This window comes from Equus asinus, chromosome 1 (assembly GCF_041296235.1).
Source record: "Equus asinus isolate D_3611 breed Donkey chromosome 1, EquAss-T2T_v2, whole genome shotgun sequence".
Lineage (NCBI taxonomy): Eukaryota > Metazoa > Chordata > Mammalia > Perissodactyla > Equidae > Equus > Equus asinus.
Window position 1 is genome coordinate 202,078,588 of NC_091790.1, and position 23,758 is coordinate 202,102,345.

The window sequence follows — 23,758 nt, forward strand, 5'->3', positions numbered from 1 at the left end:
TGACATATTTATCCTTACACAGAATGATTTGTGGTCATTCACAACTTGGAAAGAGAGAAACTCAAATACTAATTTCAAGTTGCTATTACTTTAAAATAAGTAACAATAAAAAAAGATTGACCTGCTAAATTTCACATAAACAGTTTAGGCTTTTTAAGCTCCATCATCAGAATTCTAAAAGCAGAGACAGGCAGAACAACCTGCACTCACTAACGGCCCTGGTCATTTTCCTCAGCTCAGGACAGGGTGTGAGTGTCCTGAATTAGGCCTCCTCTCCAGGTCTGAGTCCACTGTGAGCACCCTCCCACACAGAGTGGGGGACGTGGACCTTGCATCTTAACCTTTCTGTCCTGGGTCATGATCACAACTCAGTGTGATAGATAAGATAAAAGGTGAAGGCAATGAGGCAGGAAATGGTGGTGGAGACAGGGAGGAAGGTTGCTCTGCAGAGGTAAATTTACAAAGACCCTTCTTGTTTTTGTGGAAGGTTCTGAGAAATGGGCTAACATCATTGCAGTCCACATTCTTCCTGGGGACCCTGCTGTGATGTGTGAGAATCATCCTCAGGTCTCTTTACCATATAATTTCTAGTAAAGTGGTACACATATTTTGATATGCATGAGAAGGTGGTTCATAGGTTGAAAAAAAGGTGTCAAATTGTGAAGCAGAAACAGGAAATGCACAAAAGAGCAGAAATTGTCAAAAATCAGCTGCAAAGTCTTTGAGGCTTTGAGCTTTAAGAGGTGCAGACATAGACCTCATATCTGGATGGGAAGAGAGACAAATTCCTGTTGTCAAAGGGTGTGGACATCGGTAGAGTGCTGACTGGTGGCCAGTTGTATAATCATCCTTCCATGACCAATTATCTGACTTACATTCAGTTGTACCTAAACAGCTGCAGGTTTCAGCTTTTTCAAATGTTAACTCTCATAAAATAGTGTTTGTTCATTTTAAGTGTACAGCTTGATGAGTTTTGGTAATTTTACAGAGATGTATGACCACCACCTTAATCAACATACAGAATAGTTCCATCACCTAACAATTTTCCTCATGGCCTTTGGAATCAATCCTCTCCTCCATGTCCCAAGCAACCAGTAATCAGCTTTCTGTCATGACAGTCTTGCCTTTTCTAGAATTTCACATGAATGTAACCTACAAGATGTAGTCTTTTGTGGTTGATGTCTTTTGCCTAGCATTTCTTTTCAGATTCCTCCATGCTGTGGCATATTCATTTTCTTTTTGGCATGTTCATTGTTCAATTTATTTGCTGACTAGAATTCCATGATATGCACATTAGTTTCCTTGGGCTGCCATAACAAAGCACCACCCATTGGGTGACTTATGGACATTTATTCTCTGAATTCTGTAGGCTAGAAATCCAAGATCCAGGTGTCTGCAGAGTCACTCTCTCTGCGGGCTCTAGGGGCGAATCTGTTCTTAGCTTTTTCTTCTTCTTAGCTTCTGGTGTTGGCAGCAATCCTTGGTGTTCATGGACTTGTAGACCCATCACTCAAGGACTCTTCCTCTGTTGTCACACAGCATTCTCCTCTTTGAATGAGGACACTAACCGTTTCAAGATTAAGGGTCTACCCTCCTCCAGTATGACCTCATCTTAACCAAGTATTTCTCCAATGGCCCTATTTTCAAATGAGAACACATCCTGAGGTTCCAGGAATTAAAACTTCAATGTATCTTTTTAGGGGATAAAATTTAACCCATAGCTGTATGGAGATACCAGAATTTGTTTATTCATTCACCAATTGATAAACATTTGAGTGTTTCCAGTTTCAACTATTAAAACATTATAACAAGCATTCATATACAAGTCTATGTTTTTATTTCTCTTAAGTAAATATCTAGGAGTGGGCTTCCTGGTTTGTGTGTTTAACTTTATGAGATACTGTTTATTCTTTTCCAAAAATGTGGTACCTTTTTGTATGCTTGTTTGCGATCTATGAAAGCACGTCCCTGCCAACATTTGGTATTGTCAGTGTTTTCAACTTTAGTCTCCTCACAGATGTGTAGTGGTATCTCATTATGCTTTTAATGTTCATTTCCCCAAAGATTAGTCAAGTTGAGCATTTTCCATGTGCTTATTGGGCATTTGTATACCTCCCTTTCATAAAATCTTTTGTCCCTTTTCATATTGGGTTGTTTGATTTTTTATTATTTGTAGGGATTCTCTCTATGTTCTTGATACATGTTTATGTTTGATCTGTTTTGCAAATAGTTTCTCCCAGTCTGTGGCTTGCCTTTCATTTTCTTAAGTGTGTCTTTAGAAGAGCAAAAATTTGAATTTTGATAATGTCTATATTTTCAGGTTTTTCATTTGTGTTTTTTATTTTTTTGTCCTGTTTAAGGAATCTTTGTTTAACCCAGTATCACCAAGATTTTCTTTTATATTTTCCTCTGGGAGTAGAATTGTGTTAGCTCTTACGTGTAGGTTTAAGTCCATTTGGATCTAATTTTTATGTGTGATGTGAGGAAAGGATTCAGGTTTATTATTGTCCACACAGATATCTAGCGATTTCAACACAATTTGTTGAAACAACTATCTTTTCTCAATTGTGTTACTTTGGCACCTTTGCTGTAAATCAATTGATTTAAATATGGGTGTGTTTCTGGGCCGTCTATTCTTTTCCATTGATCTCTGTGTTATCCCTTCACCCACAGAACATCATCTAGATTATTACAGCTTTACAGTAAATCTTGATATGAGGTATTGTAAGTCCTCCATTTCCTTCTTCTTTTTGAAATTGTTTTGCCTATTCCATGTCATCTGCCTTTCCGTGCAAATTTTCTTTTTCTTTTTTTCTTTTTTATTGAGGAAGATTAGCCCTAAGCTAAGTGGAGAGGGGACCGCTCCCCTGGGTCTGTATCTACCCTCCTGGCCAACTTACTCTCAGAATCTATTTCCTGTTGGTTCCTGTTCCCCGTCTTTGCTGATTTTAGGCTGTAATCTGTTTTCAAGGCTGAGCCTCACAAATGAATGCCTCTTGCAGGGTCACTGCTCAGAGGATACTTGTACAAATAAATGATTCCTTTGACCATTTATAGAATTTATAAGCAAATGTGAAGCTTTCAGGGATCGAGATGGGTGAGCGGGTGAGCTGTGTGGGGAAGTTGGAGTGGTCCTCCCTGGAGAAGTGTCAGAGGGCTGAGGGCTGAGTGCTGAGCAGGAGTGTGCTGGCACTGGCTTGGAGCAGGAGTGCTCCCAGGGGAGGGAGCGGGGCCGCAGGGGTCTGGAAGTTGGAAGGACCTTGGGGAGCAATGAGGAGGCCAGTGTGGTGATAAAGCCTTTTGAGAGAGAGTAATTGATCACGCAGGGTCTTAGGACCATCCAAGGACTTTCAACTCCTTTTTTAAAAAAGCAATAGAAAGCCATTAAAGAATTTAAACAAGAAAAGGAATCAAATTTTAGTTCTAAAAAGGCATCTGATCATAGACTAGAAAAGAGATTGAAGATGAGATGATCAGTTAGGAGCCTGTTACATTGCAAACAAATGACAGTGGGTTGGATTAACACGAAGATGAAGAGAAAACGATAATTTTGCATTCTTTGGATGTAGAAGCAATAGGATTTGGTGCTAGATGGATGAGCAGGTAAAGACAGAAGAGTTGTAGGTGACCCCAAGATTCTGCCTGAGCCACTGGCTGAATGGTGATGCTGTTTGAAATGGGCAGTGATGAAGGTGGAGGTGGAGGTCGAGGGTTCCGTTTCTGCTGAGCTCTGTTTGAGATGCATGTGGAATTGCCAAATGGAGAAGCTGCATGAGGTATAAAAGTTCAGAGCTCTGAGGAGAGTCTAGGCTACAGGCCACGTATAAATGGCGTTCAAAGCAGTAATTCACTGAATAGAGTGGGGGAAGGGCATGCACAGCCAGTGCTGAGGAAGCACATGAAGCATTTATGTTTGTGTAAAGAAAGAGGAACAATCTGAAAATGGAGAGTTGAGGAGACATCTTGGGAAATAGGGGCAAGAAATCTAGTAGCAAGTTTATGGAAAAAAGAAACTGTTGGCTACAGGAGGTTGCGGTTTCCAGTCACTCTCCGTTTCCCTAAAATGACATAGTTATGTTTCTTTATCTACAGGAATTCAAACTACAATGGCAGCCCGATACCACAGCTCATGTTCCAACCCCAGCGAACCCAGGAGCTGCCGTGGTGAGAGGGTGCCCTGGCTCCCCAGGCCAGGAGGGTTCCTGTCTGAGCAAGAGCAAACCATTTGCAACCTCCTCTCTCATTTTCTCTTCGTTCGCCCTGCTCTGTCATTTCTCCCCCGACCCTCTATGCTTTCTCCTCATGATGCAGTAGAACAGCGAAGAAGAAGAGAGGTAGAACTATCTGGACTGATCCCAGGCTCGATGAGGGTTCTGATGTCCTACTTCCCACTATGTGGACACACCAAGCCAGGTGGAGCCTCTCTGGTTGATTTTCTGCCCCTCTCTTCAGCCTGGGAGAGGACTGGGAAGGAGGAACGTGGGAGTAATTGATTCCTCATTCAGGTCCCTAATTTCCCTGCTTCTAGTGGCCTCACTATAACCAACAAGTTCAACAGACAACCTCATCCAGTTCTGTCACATAACCTCCTTCTACTCCCTTAGCCATGGAAATCAACCACAATAGTTGAGCTTTTGCTGGTTTAGCAAACCACCCCACAATTAAGTCACGGAAAACATCAACCGTTTAGTTGGCTCTCTATTTTGTGGGTTAACTGGGCAGTTCTTGGGTCTGGGTTAACTTGGCTTATCTCAGCCAGACTCGCTCATATACCTGTGGTAAGCTAGTGGTTCAGGATGCAACTGGATAAGTTTTCACAGCCTCATGGGCATGTTTGGTAGTTAGCAGGCTCTTGGGTGGGCCAGGGTGACAGAGATAAGTGGACCTTGTTTCTCTCATCATCAGAGAGGCTAGTCCAGGCCTCTTCATGGGGCAGTTGCAGAGTTCTGAAGAACAAAGGGAAGGCACGCCAGAACGCATCAGCACTTTTGAAGTCTCTGCTTACATCACGGTTTTACTTTCCTATTGTCCAAAACAAATCACAGCCCAGGCAGATTCAAAGGCTGGAGAAATATGCTCAGCATTGTGATGGGAGGAGCTGCAAATCCACATCCCAGAGAAGCATGTGTACAGAGAGATGGGCATCATTCAGGGCCATATCTGCAATCTATCGCATAGATAGTCATCCATATGCTGCCCACATTGGCAAATTGTTGCAGTGTTGGAACTGGCCTTTGGTGCCCTTTGTTTCACCTCTCATGATTTTCCTACTCCCTCTCTCTATAGCCAACCAGAGCCCTCAGCACAGCCTTAGGTTGGAGTCTTCTATGGTGATGATAACCAAATAATAATCTGAAGTCCTGCCCACATTTTTCCTTAGATAATCTTAGCCATCCTGCATGCAATATTCTCAGCTGCTGGAAATTTACTTCTCTCACTCCAGGATTCTGGCTGTCAAATGTGGGAAATTCTACTTTAGGGATGGTTTTGTGAATCTCTGGATTAGCTAAAACCTCAGCATAAAGTGTGTAGGGATGGGGATTAGCTACAGATTTTGCGGAAGCCAGAGTGGCAGTTTCTGCAACATCTCTCTTCTGTTTGTTTGATATTTTTAAAAGATTGCTCCAATTACAGAATAGACTGAGGGGGCAACAAGGAAGTAGAGAGACCGGTTAGGAGACAACTGAGGCATGGGTGGTGATGGTAGCTGGGGCTAGAATGATGGTCTTCAAGATGGAGAGGAGATGGATGGAGCCAAGGGAACTTACTAATGGGTTGGGAATGGAAAATGAAGGAAAGAGAGGAATCAAGAGCCATTCCTAGATTTTTGGTCTGAGGAAGTGAGTGAATGTTGAAGTATCTCAAAAAATCAAAATGGAGTTAATAACATTGTCTGTAATGTTGTGATATGATAATGTATGCATTTCCTCCAAGCAGAAATCAATGGTTGTAACACAGGATTCCTTATGCAGGAACCAATCTTACTCGAGGGCTACACTGGGACGGTCTACCTTCTTGGAGAAACAGGCTCTCAAATGCATTCATCAGTTGCCTTCCGTCTGCTCCCAGTCTGTGCTTAACAAATCCCCAGACTCCAACTCTATAGCCACATTAAAGAGCTATGCGGAGAATTACCAAATACAAATACAGAGAAAGCCATAGAGATTATTTGTTGTCTGACTCAAGGCACAATTATTTGGGAGACATAGTTTCAGTTGACATGTTATGCTGCTCTGAAATTAACTTTCAACTTCCCCAGAAAGTGGAATATGCTTAACCAATGAAACTAAGAAAGTATAACTCTACTGATGTTAATCGGTATGGTCTTTTTTTCATTTATTAACTATCAAAGGATTTGATAGTAACTCCAGAGAACTGTCAATATTTGCTGGCTATAATTCTTCCACCTCTTAATTTAAATATAAAAGCTTCACTAAATTTCTATCAATATATATAGCATTGCCTCTTCCTGATTTGCTAAAGCTAAAGTCGTTAACTTTCAATGTTCGGTGTTTTGTTCTCCTGTGGGTCATAATCCTTGAAAGGATGGTTGCATGTGTGAAATATAAAGGGACGATGGGCTGGATACCCACCTACCTGACTTCTTAATGGGAAGAAGAAAAGTCCCATTTTGGAGAGAAATTGGGGGGAAAATAATCTCCCACTGCGATGTCCCCAAGTCAGATTTCAAGTTGCTTCCTGCATTATCTTACGAGGAACAGCTACCAGCAGCAGCTCAGAGTTCACTTCTTGAGCCATCCTGTTCCCTCCTCTGTGGGCTACTTAACTAAAAAAGTCAGAGTAAGAACCTCAAGGGAATCCTGAAAAGTCCTTGGGCCTTCCCTAAGCACTGCAAGAGGAACATCAGGCCCACAGGACTTTCTCTAGAGTTCCTGTGAGTGCACACATAACTGAAGAGAGAGGATGCTAGTGGGCAACAGTGGGGGGCGCCCTTGGGTGGGGGTCCTGGGGGGGAAACAGCTGGAGGTGGATCCTAACACTGTGGCTTTTGTTCCCTGTTGACTTAGGGCTTGGAGACCAAAACCCCAGAGATTTGCAACTGAGACTTGTCCTAGTGGGTAAGACTGGAGCAGGAAAAAGTTCAACAGGGAACAGCATCCTTGGAAAGAAAATGTTTAATTTCGGCCTTGCAGCAAAATCCATCACCAAGTCCAGCGAGAAAGGGAGCAGCTCATGGCACGGGAAAACAATTGTTGTTGTGGATACGCCTGGCGTTTTTGACACCGAGGTACAGGATGCTGACACGTGCAAAGAGATTGCTCGCTGCATCCTCCTGACCTCCCCGACACCTCACCCTCTGCTCCTGGTGGTCTCGCTGGGCCGTTACACGCAGGAAGAGCAGAAGGCCACTGAGAAGATCCTGAAAATGTTTGGACACAAAGCTAGGAGATACATGATTCTCTTATTCACCCGGAAAGATGACTTGGAAGAGACCCACTTCCGCGATTACCTAAAGGTAGCTCCAAAAGTCATTCAAGAGCTGATGAAGGAGTTTGGTGATCGCTACTGTTTGTTCAACAATAAGGCGATGGGAGCTGAGCAGGAGGCCCAGAGGGCGCAACTGCTGGCCTAGGTCGAGCACGTGGTGATGCAGAATGAAGGAGGATGCTACCTTAATGAGATGTACCAAAGAGCAGAGGAGGAGATTCAGAAACAAATCGAAGTGGTGCAAGAACGTTACAGAGCAGAGCTGGAGAGAGAGAAAGCGCTGATAAGAGAGGAGTACGAAGAGAAAATCAGAAAGCTGGAGGATGAGCTGGAGCAGCAGAAGATAATGGCACAAATGGAGAGGGAGTTAGCTGAAAGGGAGATTGTCTGTGCCTCAAGGCAGCGAAATGCCAGAGAAGAGGTTGAGAGTCAGAGTAGGACCCTGGAATTAATCTTTGGAGCACTGAAGATTGCTTCCTTTGTCATCTCCTGGCTGTTTAGGGAAGATTAAGCTTAATGAAAATCTGTCGATAGTTCTTGCATATTTTCAGGTGGCCCTGCCACTCATTCCCCAAAGTCAGAGCACGCTGGTCTCTGTCTCTCAGGACTCAGGAGTGCAGTGAAGTTCGCTGTTGGCAGTTGGTAGATGTTGAATTGATTTAACAGGGAGGGACAAATTCTCAATTTGTGAAACTCCAAAGCAGAAAGTATTGATGCTCCCTACCTTGTGAATTCTTTCCCAGAGACACAGAGAAAAGGAATGCAGGAGAACAGAGAAGACGACCTCGAGCTCTCTCTGCTCATCTCGAGTAAAGATTTCTCTCTAGATTCTTTCCAGACTGGCAGACAGTCACGCCCTGGGGCTTTTCTCACTTACTTTCCCTTTAGGAGGACAGTGAGTGAGCAAGAGCAGTGCTCTGGTACTCACCCATGGAGATGCTTAGAGAATTCTTTCTCCATGCATGTAAATTTGTTTAATTCCGTTTTCACAGAAGGGCTCAATTTGTTCCTTATCGTCTCCCCATTGAAGTGTCGATGAAGAGTTCCTGGAAGATGGATCTCTCAGAACTCAATTAGGTGAAATGCCAGAAAGTGAGAAAGACAGAGACTCAACAGATAGGACAAGAATATTTGGTGCATTTGGATGCATCTGTAGAAACTCTGACCAACCTCAAAGTGACCAATTTGCTGAATAACCTGTCCTCTCCTTTTCTGTGAAAGTAACTGCTGCGCCCCCACCTCCATAACCCCACAGCTTGAGTACTTACTGCTTGGCGGGTCACCTTCACACTGCTGCTCCCACCCAGTTGAGTTATTTGCTTATTATTACTATAATAAAGCTTTTCTGTTGTCTCATATTTGTGTACAATTGGAATCTCTTTTTTTTTTAATACCACTATTCTGCTACGTCTTCTAAGAACACAGGGATGAATTTCACTTTTTCATAAAAGTTCAAGAGGATTTTCGAGCTAGTTTTGGTCTACCCTCCAGACATCTCTCCTCCTTTTCCCTGGAAGATTGGAACCATGTTCTCAACCCCTCTGCCAGTCAAAGACCACAAAGACATTCTCTTTGGTTTCGTTCATTATGTGCTGATAGAAATTATGTGTAACCAAGGTTTCTGAGACCTTAGTGGTTTTCCTGGGGCAAAAATTTCCTTGAATATTTGGACAGCAAGAGTCCCTGTCCCTTTGTTACTTTTCCACGGGGTACCCCTCACCTGATAACTTCTAGGATTTCCCAAAGCACATTTCCATGTTCTACCAACATGTCCTGGTGGGTATATGTGGCTTATGCCAACTTGAAATTGGCTTGTCCATGCTCCAAGCCATTTGCTCAGAATAGGACATAGACCTCTCCCTTATTTCTCCAAAACAAAAATGAGTTTGTTCACTTAATAAAAGTTAGCAAAGGCTCAAGGGTAAGAGAAGGACTACAAAGAGATGCTCCCAATTCCTTTAGAAATAGTTCCTCTGAGTGAGATGGATTTGGTTTCACTCTTCAGAATGTGGGTGCATTTTGTGTCTGTTGTTTTCATCATTGGAGTATTAGCCAAAGTTGGGGGATACAAATCTAACATCCTATTGCAATAGAATCTTCTATAAGCAAATATATAACCAAAGGGCCATATATGCCTCCCAAGAAAAAGTAAATACAATTTTAATCTGAAAAAAAAGTCTTTAACTGCAGTGGTACTTTCTGTGTCAATGTATTCAATTATTCTTACCCTTGCATTCAGGTTTACGTTGTAGATGAGCCAAAAAAAAAAAAAAAGGTTCTGGTCTTGAGAATCAGCCAGGAGACGAGATGCCCATGTGAAATACCCTGATAGCATTGTTGCCCATCTGTCTCTCAGAGCAGAAGGTCCTTGATAAATACTACCCATTGTGATGAATACAAAGGAGGCAGGTGGCATGTGTCCTTCTCTCAACAGTTTGGGAGTCTATACCTCTTCATCCATTCCTTATCATTCATTGATTGTTCGCACTTCATGGTAGATTTTATACCAGACGCTGAGAATCTAGAGACAAGTGAAACCAAGTCCCTTTTGAGACTGGCTTCATTCACTTAGCATAATCATTTTGGAGAATCATCCAAGTTGTCTGTATGAATAGCTTGTTCTCTTTTATGCTGAGTATTATTCCATCTTAGGGGTGTACCACAGTTTATCACTTCTTATTCTTATACCTCTAATTGATTTTTCTTGTCTAATTCCATTGGCTAAGACCTCCATTATAATATTGAACATTAGTGTATGGGCATCCTTGCTTTGTTCCTGGATATGGCTTCAGTGTTTCCCAGTTAAGTAAGTGAGATACTTGACTACAGTAGTATATAAGATGTATTTGTGTGTGTGTATATGTGTGTGTATAATCCTATTAAGCAGGTATCCCCCAATCACTATTTTCTTGAGAGTTTTTATCATGAATGACTATTGAATGTCATCAAAGCCTTTTTAAAAATCATCTATGGGAATAACTTGTGATTCTTTTTCCTTAAATCTTTTCACAATGTCGACGAAAATAATCCATAACCAATCTATAAATGAAAATTTGGGAGAGTTTATTCTGAGCTAAAATGTGAGGACCATGACCTGGGGCCTTTCTTCCAGAAGGAAGAAAGGGCATCGAAGAAGCGGGGTGCACAGAGGGGTTATATACTATACCCCCAAAGAGGATGTTTCACATATGATTGAAATGTCCCTTTTACAGTAGTCACGAGACTGCTCTGTCGGCACAGAGATTGATGGAAACAGCAGGTAGGTCTGCTGTTTCGGTGGACACAGCAGGGTGGCAGGTCTGTTGTCTTGAGCTGGGTGGTCACAGGTGAGCTGGGTGGTCAAAGGTGAGTGCAGCAATCAGTTCCTAGCCTAAGGAAAGATGCTTATCCCTAAGGAAATGCCAATGTGGGGGGAAGTTGCACCTTTATCTTAAGGGCATTTGTTCTTGCCATAGTAAATGTTTAAAGCAGATATACAATGCATGCTCAATGGCCACAGTCAGGCCCTTTTTGGAAAAAACAAAGTCAGGCCGAATTAGGTTTACACCAAATGTCTTCCTCATATACTCCAATAGATGCTATTGCTTGCCATTTCTATTTGTCAACAAGATGAATGATATTAATAGATTTCCAAATATTGAATCATTTTTTCATTTCTGTTTTAAATTCCACTTGGTCATAATACATCACATTCTTAATGTGGTGTTGGAATATCCTTGCTAATATTTTATTTAGTATTTTTGTATTGATATTTATAAAAGATCTTGGTCTTGTCGACATAAATAATCCATGAACAATCCATAAATCAAAATTGGGGTGAGTTTATTATGAGCGAACCCTGAGGACCACACAACTGGGAGAGCCCTTTCACGAAGGAATGGAGCACTCCAAAGAAGTGGGGGTGTTCAGGGTGGTTGTATACCATCAAAGAGCATGTACCACATGTGATTGGAATGTCCCTTTTACAATAGTCACAAGATGGCTTTGCTGGCACAGCAAGTTGGTGAATGCAGCAGGTTGGTGGTTGCAAGGTGAGCACAGCAGGTCAGCAATCCATCCTTAGTTTAAGGAGAGATGCTCATCCTCAGGGAAATGCTGATGTGGGGGAAGTTACATCCTTATCTTTAAGGGCATTGTTCTTGTCTTTGGGTCACAGTAAATACTTAAAGCAGATACAGGCCATGTCAGGCCCTTTTGGAAAAACAAGGTCAGGCCAGCTCTGTTTTAACCCCAATGGCTTCCTCATTGACAAATAAAAATGGCAAGCAATAGGATATATTGGAGTATATGAGGAAGCCATTTGGTATAAACCTAATTCGGCCTGACTTTTTTTTTTTCAAAAGGACCTGACTGTGGCTATTGAGCAGGCATTGCATATCTGCTTAGACATTTCCTATGGCCAGAACAAAGGCCCTTGAGATAAAGGTGCAACTTTCCCCCACATTAGCATTTCCTTAGGGATAAGCGTTTTTCCTTAGGCTAGGAACTGATTGCTGCACTCACCTCCCAGCTCACCTGTGACCACCCAGCTGGAGACAACAGACTGCCACCCTGCTGTGTTCACCGAGACAGCAGACCTACCTGCTATTTCCATCAATCGCTGTGCGGACAGAGCAGTCTTGCGACTATTGTAAAAGGGACATTTCAATCCTATGTGAAACATCCTCTTTGAGGGTATATAACCACCCTTATACCCCGACTTCTTTGGAGTGCTCTGTTCCTTTGTGGAAAGACTCTCCCAGATTATAATCCTCAGATTTAAGCTCAGAATAAACTCACCCAAATTTTCATTTATAGATTGGATATGGATTATTTTCGTCAACAGTTCTTGGCGTAGTCGCGGCAGGATTTCAGAGAAACCCACCGGAGGCTACCTGGAATCTACACTGAACCGGCATTCGGTACCAATAAGGGCCCATTGAGCCCCCCGGATCACTGCATTCTTCAGGTGACCTTGGTGAGTTCTCCTGAAACCCGGACTTCCTTATTTTAAGTCTATGGTCCAAGAGTTTATATGAGCTGGGTAAGGTCTTAAGACTAGAGGTTTTGAGGGGTACCGGTACAGTTCCTAGGTGGAGAAAAACCTAGAGAGAATTCCTAAGCCTCAGGGGCTTAGAGGAGCTTGGAGTGAGCTGGGTTGGTTGTCCTTTTAATTTGGCTTTGAATTGGAAAGAATTGTGTTTATAGAGTCTGAACAAACTGCTTGATAGAGAAATGAGAGACTGAATGTCTTCAGCTCCGAAGAAAAGGGACACTTGCTCCTCCCGGCCTTTACCAAAAGGCGCCCTTAGGTGACTAAGGACCTCAGCGGGAGTGTCAGAGGATCAATCCTCGCGACGTGCAGCGGTCCCATAGGGAACTCAACTCTCATTCACGGTAATTAATTACAGGCTCGTCCAGGGACGCGCACATAAGGGCTGGTCACCTGTGCTCCGAGCTCCCACGGCAGTATTAGGCGGCCGGAGGGAAAAACCGAGGCACGTAAGAGAGTGTTTACGACCTTTCTATGGGGAGTAACACTCACAAGCAGCACACTTCTGACCCACTACACTGTCCTTAGAAGTTGTTCAGACTTTATTTAAAAAAAAACAAAAACAAAAACAAAAACAGACAAGCAAAAAGAAAATGGGAAAACCGTGCTTTTTAAAGCCGGCCAGCTCCCGGATGGACGACCTCCCAATGGAACTCCAGCTGGTTTGCTGTATGGAAACAATGCTTGCAAGTATCTAACAAAATGGGAAGGATTAACTAAGAATGACTTAAGTGGCCAAAGTGGGGAACGTTCGATATCTCAAAGCTACTGTATTTGTGCACACAAGTAGAAAGAGCCGGCTCTAAAACTAAAGCAAAAGAATGGGAAGCTTATTATGATTGGCATTTAGAGGCTTCAAAACGTAAAAATGATAGTGAATTCTTTACAGGAGACTAACCGTAAATTGGCAGAGACTGTATCTGAATTTAAAAAGGATAAGAAGCCAGAAACTGTCCCACCCCGTTTATCCCTTCCATCTCCTCTGCAGCTGCCTTTGGAATCTCAGAGCTCATCTCCTTCTTTTCTAAAGAGCTCTATTCCTTCTATTAAAGTAAGCGCTTACAAAAAGTTTTTCTGAATAGAACTAACCCAAATGTCTTCATCTCTCTTAGAGTTACAATGGCCATTTTTGCCTCCTTTTTAGCTTTGCAACCGGGAAACAAAGAAATCTTTAAGGAGTAAAAGGCTCCACCCCTGGGAGCCCCAACTTTGGGTTTCTGGGCCTGATCACCCCAGCAACCCTAAGTGGGGTGCCCTCTCTTGACAGTTGACTCATTGAGTATTTTAGTCACCTACTGAGTCAGTTATAAGGGTGGGAGACCTGTGATTTATTCTGTGAACTGTCCTGCTGGGGTTGTGAGCCCAGCATGGGAACTGTTGTGTGACTCTTATCTTGATAACCCTCTGGAAGAGGCCATGAGGGCGAGGTCTGATCTCATCTCTTCTTTTCTTTGTCTGTTTTGCTCATCATCTCTTCTGTTGTCACCAAGTCGAGGTTAAGTTCAGGCTGGACCTGACCAGAACCTGGACCTTCTGTAAAATCGAAAACTTGGGTTTCTCTGTGCCTTTGTGATGCAGTTGGACAGGTAGATCAACCTGGAATGTAATTTGAGTTAAAACCCAGTTTCTGAGTAATCAAGAGTTTTGGCATAAAGTAAGTGCTTACATAAATTCTAAATGTAGTAGAAATTAACCCAGTATCTTTCAAAGTTAACGTCTTGTGAATTAACCTTTGGTAAATGAAAGCTTGTTTAAGTTTGTTGGTTTGATTGAAAATAGTCTTGTCAGAGTTGTCGGTATTTGCATACGATGCAGGCATGCAGCCTGGGTTTACTAGTCAAATAAGTTCATGTTGTCTGTTAGAAATTCGTCAGCAAAATAATAGCTTTAAATGAGGACCAGTTTTGTCTCATGTCTCATGAGGTTTTCATAGGTAATCTGAACATAAGTGTTGGAAACAAACGGTTTAAATAGATAAAAGTGGATACAATAACTGTTTTATGGTCTGTATACTTGGAAAAAAAAAACACCTTTGAAATTCTTTTTGGTTTTGCCAAGTCAAGTTAAATGATAAAAATCTGAGTATCTGGGTAATTTTTGGATTGGATAGAACAAACTTTGCTAAACATCTAAGTTTATCTGCTTTTGGTTTTTATTGCAGAGATGCTAAAGTCTATGGGTCTTTTACTGTAAAGTGATGTGTTCCTAGAAATTAAGTGTTTAGAATGCTGATATAAAAGACAATTTGTAATTGCTTACCTTTTAGTGTTTACTAGGGTCTGTTAATGGTTAAAAGTTCTAATTAACATATGTAATTAAAGCCATTGGAAATTAATAAGGAAAACAGCTCTGCATTCAAGGAAAGTTAAAATGTAAGTTTTCAGTAAAGAAGGTATAAAGAATGGAAATATTTTTGTTTGGTTGGTTAAGAAAGATAAATTTGTCCTAATGTACTAGAAGAGAAGAAAGAAAGCATGGGACAAATTCTGAAGGCAAAAAGAAAGTTGTAGAAGGTTTGTGAAGGAGAAATTCTGAAAGGAGTTTTATGCCTGGTCACATAGACTGAGATTAAAATAAATCCAATTAAGCAAATGAGTTTTAATGTTAAAAAACAAAGCTGCTAACAGATTAAGATCAAGAACCAGTTATACAGGACTGAATGAACTGAGGATGATTATAATTTTTTTTTACAACTTTTGTTTGGAATATTGTTTTTGATGTGTTGTTTTGTTTTCTCAGATTTAAGGAAATCTTTTCTCTTATGCTAACCATGTCTTATAGCAATCAGTGAAATTATACCTTTGTGAGCAAAACTGAAACATTTGTCTTTTTCTCCCTACCTGATCCCTCCAGAATTTGGAAACTTAGTGAGTGAGTATGGCTATTTCTTGACAATATAGTTATTTGCATAAGTTCAATAAGAATCTGTTCTCCTTGTAACAGTACACATTTGTTATCTTACCAAAACTTTGACTGGAATGTCATGTTTGAGAGAAAGATACAGACTCAGATATGACAATACTGCCTTTGAGGAATAAGGTTGACTTTCTGGAAATAAAGCCACTTGGAAATATGGGCCTGGTACCTTGCTTTACAGAGAGAGATTCCAGCAATCTTACCTGGTAAGTAAGGAAGCTTGCTTATCTGGCAGGTGCAATGAACCTCGAAATATTCTGGGGAATCTCAAGAAAGGAGAGAAGTCACCCAAATCCAAGGTATTGCAGGCAAGGCCTCATGGCACAAATCCTTGGCTTGGCTTTTCTGGCCTCAAGAAGTCTTTAAAGTTCAATCTGAGATTCCTCATGAAAAATTCCAGCAAAGCAGATTTAAGAACCTATATGATCAATTGCAATTCTTGCTGCACTTATGTAAATAATTGGGCCAAGTTTCTTGAAACTAAACTTATTTTGGCAAACCAATTAGTCTTAACTTGACTATCTTTGGTAAAAATGAGGGTGATTTTAGAGAGAAGTATTGTTTCAGTGAAAAATTATAATGCACATTTGTGGATATTAGATCCTAGTTCTGTTAATTGTCTTTGAGGCTTTTTCTACCTGTGAACTGAACTGCATCCTGAATTCTTCTACTGAAATATCTGGTTACAAACCTCCAAACTAATGTTTTCAATTTTTCCCTCATTTTCATTTGGAATCATTGAGAATTGATCATGCTCTTTTTCCTGAAACCTTGCAAACTGAAGCTGAACAACTTGATAGAAACTTGAGAGATTCCTATCTGTTGCTGTGTAAGCTGTAAGCCACTCAAAAAGATACCTGAATGCCCGATGACATCATCAGACATTTCAAGCTGCAAAAAGATGCCTTGACTCTGACATCTAGAAGTCTTCTTGACTGCCAGCCCCCTGGATGCAGGAACTAATTTATAATTTGCTCCAACCATTAACCTTGTTACCTTCCAACATCACAAGGTAGAGAAGACCATGACTGCATTCTACTGTTTAATTTGGTTTACAAATGAGTCTTACTTAAGTGTAGGTGAGGATGTTACACTATCTAGCCTCAAGAATGCCTGCTACTTTCTGTTAACTCTGCTAACCCAGTAAAAGATTTCCTTCTACAGGCTCAAGAAATTGCCACAGAACAAGAGAAACAGATGTGGCAGTCAAAAGGGGGAATTTTTGACACCCCCTCGCACATGTGGTTGGGGCCCAATAAGAAACCCACTCCATGGGTCACAAGGGCACTTTCCCTTCCTAAGGGACCCTTTGAGGTATGACAATTGGACTTTGTCCAAATGCCACCATCTCAAGGATAAACATATCTTGTAATGATCTGTATGTTCTCACATTGTTTTGAGGCCTTTCCTTGCAGAAGAGCGATGGCTTTAGGTAAATTATTATCAAAAAGAATAAATTCCTGTTTGAGGAATTCCTCCCGAGTTACACAGTGACTGGGGGAACTCAAATCTATTTGTAATGTTTGGCCAATATTGCAGCATTTCTACTGTGCCTATCATCCTCAATCCTCAGTATTGGTAAAAGGAACTAATGGCACAACCAAAAGTTAATTGGCAAGCTTTCAGAAACATTTACTCTCTCATGGCCAAAAGCTCTTATGCTAGTGCTCTTTAATCTTAGATCTATACTTTTTGTAAACATCGGCTGTCTCCTCTTTAAATAATACAACAGCCTATGCAATTAAATGAAGAAATATATAAACCAGGTTTGCTTAAGGGATGTATTACATTGTTTTCATGGTCTTATTGTGGTGCTTAAAAGAAATGAAAGATTTGTAGCTGATTCTTTCACAGAGAAGTCCCAGAACATAAGGATCATGGACTGTAACCTGAAGAATTTATTTATTGAAGGAGACATCAAATAAGACTCTTTGCAGCCCTGTTGAAAAGGACAATACCAGGAGGAGAAGAAGACGACATCTGTTGTAGACAGCTGTCCCAAGACTCCGGACCAGGCCTGTATTCCCAAGCTTATATCTCCTCATTTAAACCTTTGTTATGCTTAAACTTTATACCTATTTTATAATTGTTTGGAATGCTATCATACTTAAAGTGATTAATTTGGAATAGACTGGTCTTGAAGGCCAGGAATTTATCGAGTGACTCCTAATGGAACTCAATGGTTATGTGGAACAAATCTTTGGCCTTGGCAACTGCCTGGATGGCTAAAACACTTCACCCTGAGTTTCCTTTAAACGCAGGGAAGGAGTCAGGCTGAGTTAAAACCTGTTGCCAATCTCCCTCTCTTTAAGGCCAGATGGGCTTGTTCAGTGTTTCACTGGTATGGCTATATTTGCAGCTATATTTGCTCCTTCTTGGGGCTAGAAGATGTCATATTACATATAGAAGCTCTGACTAAATTTACTCAACAAGCCCTTAATAATAGTCAAGCAGGAATAGCCTTGTTAAATACTGAAATGACTTTAATGCGAAAGGCTGTCCTTCAAAATAGAATGGCCTTAGATATTCTTACAGCATCCCAAGGTGGCACGTGTGCAATCATTCAGACTGAATGCTGTGTTTTTATACCTGATGAATCTTCCAATGTGTCATCTCTGCTAAAACATGAAGAAGCAAGTGGATGCCTTATGCGATCTGACACCCAGTCTTGAGTTGTTTGGTTAGCTCCCTTCCGGTATCAGTTCCCTTTTCCAATCCAGATTGGAATTCCTATTTCTACTACTTCTTGGAATTCTTGTACTAGCATAATATTCAAACTAATTGTTGTTTTCTTTACTCAGTGTTGTAAGAGTAGCATACAAACTAGAGTAATGATTGCTCGGCGGCTTGAGATGGTTGATCTGTCTTATAACCCTGGACAAATTTCCTTTTCTGCTAGAGACTATGACTAAGAATGCATTTCAGACTAATCCTTTCAAAAATTCTGTTATTATCGTTACTGTACTTGTTCTATAATCATATACAAGGTAAATGCAAGGTGTCATAGAAAAGCGCATATGCAATGTTTGTGCAACAATCTAAATTAATTACATAACATATGAAATGCTTCCTCTGTTAATAAATATACTTCCATGCTTGTCCACTATTTCCCCCCAACGTGGACAACTAGGCAAATAAATGAAATAAAAGCCTAGCACCGAGGGACATGATGGACCCAGGGCAGGCAGCAACCACCCTGGCGCCGAGGGACAATATTTTGATCATCAATGCTTTCTATCGAAAGATTAGAGATCAAAAGGGGGAAATGACAAATAAAAATGGCAAGCAATAGGATATATTGGAGTATATGAGGAAGCCATTTGGTATAAACCTAATTCGGCCTGACTTTTTTTTTTTCAAAAGGGCCTGACTGTGGCTATTGAGCAGGCATTGCATATCTACTTAGACATTTCCTATGGCCAGAACAAAGGCCCTTGAGATAAAGGTGCAACTTTCCCCCACATTAGCATTTCCTTAGGGATAAGCATTTTTCCTTAGGCTAGGAACTGATTGCTGCACTCACCTCCCAGCTCACCTGTGACCACCCAGCTGGAGACAACAGACTGCCACCCTGCTGTGTTCACCGAGACAGCAGACCTACCTGCTATTTCCATCAATCGCTGTGCCAACAGAGCAGTCTCGCGACTATTGTAAAAGGGACCTTTCAATCCTATGTGAAACATCCTCTTTGAGGGTGTAGGGGAGGAGGACATGTCCTCTCCCCAAATGGGGGTTCGTCTAGCTGGAGAACGAATTAAATTCACATGAGACAGAATAGAAAGAGAAAATTAAACAAAGCTTTATGAGGAACCATGGCCCGGGGCCTTTCTTCCCGAAGGAAGAAAGGGCACCGAAGAAGTGGGGTGCACAGAGTGGTTATATAGCCCCCAAACGGGGTGTTTCACATGTGATTGAAAAGTCCCTTTTACAGTAGTCACGAGGCTGCTCTGTCAGCACAGCACTTGATGGAAATAGCAGATAGGTCTGCTGTCTCAGTGAACCCGCAGGGTGGCAGGTGTGTTGCCTCGGGCTGGGGGGGGGGTCACAGATGAGCGCCGCAATCGGTTCCTAGCCTAAGGAAAGATGCTTAATCCTTAAGAAATGCCAGCGTTGGGAGGGGGAGGGAAGTTAGTTACAAGAGGTTACCAGACTAGTACAATAAAATGCAGATTTTAAGTCCTTGCCTTTGGTATTGATTAAGAGTTTTTGGAGAGTAGGTCATCGCCTTTCTTCTTCCTGGTACAGAGAGGGAGGCACCTTTTACAGATAGATTTACCTTACAAATGTAAACGTGTCCTAACAAAGGGCAAGTTCCATTCCTCCTTCCCTGTCCCAGTTTATCAAAAGCAATGAGCCTCAAATAATCCTGATGCCAAAGAGACATATCTTGGGGTGGCCAATTCTAGGTCCCCACAAGGGTATATAACCACCCTTATACCCCGACTTCTTTGGAGCGCTCTGTTCCTTTGTGGAAAGACTCTCCCGGGTTATAATCCTCAGATTTAAGCTCAGAATAAACTCACCCAAATTTTCATTTATAGATTGGATATGGATTATTTTCGTCGACATCATATACTTCAATACATCCTATTGCTTGTCATTTGTTTATCAGTCTATAGTTTCACCTCTTTGTCCTGTCTGTACCAGGCTTAGGTATCAATATTATATTTGTTTTGAAAAAGCAATTCAGAAATTTCCCTTCATTTCAATGCATTGGAACTGTCTTGACTTTAAAGATTTGGAAGAATTTTCACGCAAAACAATCTGGCCCTGGTGCTTACTTTGTGTTGTGGTTTGTTAATAGCTTTGTCTATTTCTTCCATCTAAATTGGTCTATTTAAATTTTCTTTCTGTAATGGAGACAACTTTTGTTACCAGTATTTCCCTTGGAAATTATCCATTTCATCTAGGTTTTCAAATTTATTTGCAAAGGGCTTTTAAATTTTTAAAATTTCTTCTATTTCAATAGTTATTTCCTCTTGTCATTTTGAAAATTTTATCTGTGCTCTTTTCTCTTTTTTTATGTTTATTTTTTGAGGAAGATTAGCCCTGAGCTAACATTCCCTGCCAATCCTCCTCTTTTTCCTCCCTGATCTAGCATCTGTGACCATCTTCCTCTTCCTCTACTTTAAATGCAGGACACCTGCCACAGCATGGCTTGACAAGCAGTGCATAGGTCCACACCCAGGATCCGAACCGGCAAACCCCAGGCTTCTGAAGCAGAACATGCGAACTTACCTGCAGCACCACCGGGCTCGCCCCTTTTCTCTTTTATTCTTGAGCAAGTTACTGAGTACTTTGTCTATTTTAATTTTTTCAACAAATCAGGATTTTGAATTATTAATTATTTAATGTTCTTTATTCTCTACTACACTAGTTTTGTCTTCTATATTTTTGCTTTCTCTTGGTTTACTTTATCATACTTTTTCTAGTGAGAAAAAGTTTTTGAAGTGAGAATTTAATTATTTTCACTGAAAAAGTCTTTGGTGCAGTGCATTTTCCTGTTATCATCTCTTTAAAAGAATTCCATAGCTTCTGATATTTAGTGTTTTCACTACTAAGACTTCTAAGAAATTCTAAAGTCTCAGTTTGTATTTTTCTTTTCAACAAGAGCTGTTTAATAGAAAGCATTTTATTTTCCAGATGGAAGGACTATTTTTCAGAAGTAATTTCTGGTTTTATTGCGTTGTGATCAGAAAGTGTTGTTTGTAATATTTTTATTTTATAGAACTCACTGACATTTGCTAATGTTTATTAATGTATGATCAATTTTGGTGAATGTTCCATGTGCATATGCAAAAAAGATGTATTCTCTGTTATCGTTGCAAAGAGAGTGTGTACTCTCTATGTCTGTGAGATCTACTTTCTTCGTTATGTTGTTTAATTCTTCTGTCTCCCTTCTTATTTTTTGTCTACTTGATTTGACTCGTACTGATAACAGTGCATTGAAGTCTCCTATTATTAGGGCATTTTAGTCCACATCTCCTTGCATTTCCTGTACTTTTTGCTTCATAAACACGGTTGCTGTGTTACGTGGCACGTACTTTCTTAAGCATTAGATCTCTGATAGAGGATTTATGAGAGAGCATAATGCGACAGAGACGTTATAGCTCTATTTTTCATTCCTTTTGAGGTCATAGTCGCCTTGGTAGGAAAAATGCTTTGAACAAGCTTGTGGAAATGAGTCCCCTGAGGCTGTAAGTCAATTGCTTCTTGTGGAACAATTTGGAATTCCTGGAAACAGCCTGCACAGCAAAATCAAACATATACTACATTGAGGGCACAGAGAGAAAACGTAAATTTGTAATTTGTCTGTGATTTTATAATCTTTCCTAGCTCCCATCCATCATTTCTAGGGAACAGATATAACTAAACTTTCCCTCTTGTTTAAACCGGTCCCACTGATCCATTAAGAAGCCCCTTTTGAAGGTGTTCAGCTCTCTATTTAGGTGACTTAGAGAGCCCAGCCCCCACCATCGTGATTCTGTCCTTCAGTGGGGGATGGATGCCTTACGTGACATTGTGGTTTGTGGAGAAAGATGGGGTCCCCAGGCCTCAGCCCCTGCTTCTCTACTGTTGGGTGATGTCCCTAGTCTGTCAGGTCTCTGAAGTCCTGCTGGCCCCCGTCAAGGCAGTCCACAAGCCGGTGTAACCCAGAGTGAATTTCCCAGTTCAGGCAGTGCCCCTGGGGTGCTCCTTTGCTGAGCTCAGCACAACTCGGCTGCTGTTGGTCTAAAATTCCCTATGGCTGGTCGGGCCGCACCTCTCATGAGTCCCGGAACATCAGCTAGAGAGTGTGTTTGGCTGCACATCAGAGAAACTTTCCTGCAGTGGCTCAACAAACGAAGTGTTCAATTCTGATATAACAAGGAGTTACAGGTGGCCAGTCCAGAGCTGACGTAATTGTGCAAAGAACTTGGTTTTTTTTTCTCCCTACCTGCACCACCATCCTTTGCAAATGACTTTTGTCCTCCAAGTGGCAAGATGGACCCTTCTCCTTTAGCCTCGTGTCTGAATTGCAGGCAGAAAGAAGATAGAAACTATAAGGAAGACAGAATGGCTCTTAAAACACAAATGCAAAGCCAACCCAGACATGCCCACAGGACGTCTGCTTACATCTCTTCATCATGTGGTTACGACAAATGCAAGAAACGTTGTGCGATTTAGTGTTTCACATGGGCACATGGGTCTTACAAGGCGAACTGTTGTTTTCTCAGTGAGCAAGAAGGGGCAAGTGGCTAGTAAGCAGGTGACTAGCAGCGTGTGCCATATACAGCGTGGATGAGTGTGCTCTCCACCTCGCTCTGTGGTGACCTCACTCTCACCCCCATGGGAAATTCCTATGACAGTCTCCCAACCAAATTTTCATATAATTCTCATCTCCTGTTCATTTTACACACGAACCAAGGAAAGGACAAGAAAATAAAATGTCGAGCTTGAGTGTGGTCTCTAAAATAGCACAGAGGCTTGCAATAGACCAAACATCCTACAGATCAACTTTAGATAAACTATTAAGAATCAAATACCAGAGGGGCCAGCCCGGTGGTGTAGTGTTTAAATTTGTGCATTGTGCTTTGGCGGCCCACAGTTGGCAGGTCCAAATCCTGGGTGTGGACCTACATACCACTTATCAAGCCATGCTGTGGCAGGTATCCCACATATAAAATAGAGGAAGATGAGCACGGATGTCAGCTCAGGGCCACTCTTCCTCAAGCAAAAAGAGGAAGATTTGGACTACAGATGTTAGATCAGGGCCAATCTTCCTCACCAAAAAAAAAAAAAAAGGCACCTGAAACCAGATAGAAACTGAAGTGATTCAATCCTGGGAGCAAGGAACACATAGGGTGACATCCATGTTTAAAAGGCTTTTCCTCTGAGGGCACTCCCCAGACCACAGCTCAAGGAGTAACTAGAACGCACTCATCTAATATGCTTTTTGATTTCTGAACCTGGAAATTTAGGACACACATCTGATTGCTTTATTCTTCTGCCTTTCTCTCTGTTTCTTCCCCCTGTAAGATGAGGGGGTGTCCCCATCTCTTATTATCTGGACTTCTACTGTATAAAATGTTGTTGCCTACTGACTACACCAGGGACTTTTATGCAAATTGGAGATGTGATAGAATATAGAGGATCCATTCTAAAGGAAATGCCCAGTCTTACAAGGCTGTCATCTTTTGACAAAGCTCTATTAATATTCTCTTAATATTAGAAGCTGATTAGTCAGGTTTTTCTCTGTATTTTTTGAAGCATTAGCATGCATCAGGGTCCCCTGGAAGGCTTGTTTCAATACAAAGTTTCTGATCCAGTGGGCATGGGGTGAACCTGAGAGTCTGCATTCCTAACAAGCTCCCAGGTGCT

General features: G+C 41.4%; 2 protein-coding genes across 2 annotated transcripts in view; both read left to right on the forward strand.

Annotated features, from left to right (window-relative positions):
* On the forward strand, window positions 1–23,362 carry LOC123284760 (GTPase IMAP family member 4-like). Its single transcript, XM_070515888.1, has 2 exons — window positions 1–4,413; window positions 7,029–23,362. The coding sequence occupies exons 1-2, from the start codon at window positions 4,107–4,109 to the stop codon at window positions 7,592–7,594; spliced, it is 873 nt and encodes a 290-aa protein (XP_070371989.1). The 5' UTR covers window positions 1–4,106; the 3' UTR covers window positions 7,595–23,362.
* The window catches only part of LOC123287442 (GTPase IMAP family member 1-like), a 221,816-nt gene that overhangs the window by 128,892 nt on the left and 69,166 nt on the right, over window positions 1–23,758 (forward strand). The window lies entirely within an intron of this gene.

Coding starts and splice junctions, on each gene's coding strand:
- LOC123284760 (XM_070515888.1), top strand. CDS start 4,107: ATGGCAGCCCGATACCACAGCTCATGTTCCAACCCCAGCGAACCCAGG. Junction 4,414..7,028: donor ATGTGGACACACCAAGCCAG/GTGGAGCCTCTC, acceptor CTGTTGACTTAG/GGCTTGGAGACCAAAACCCC.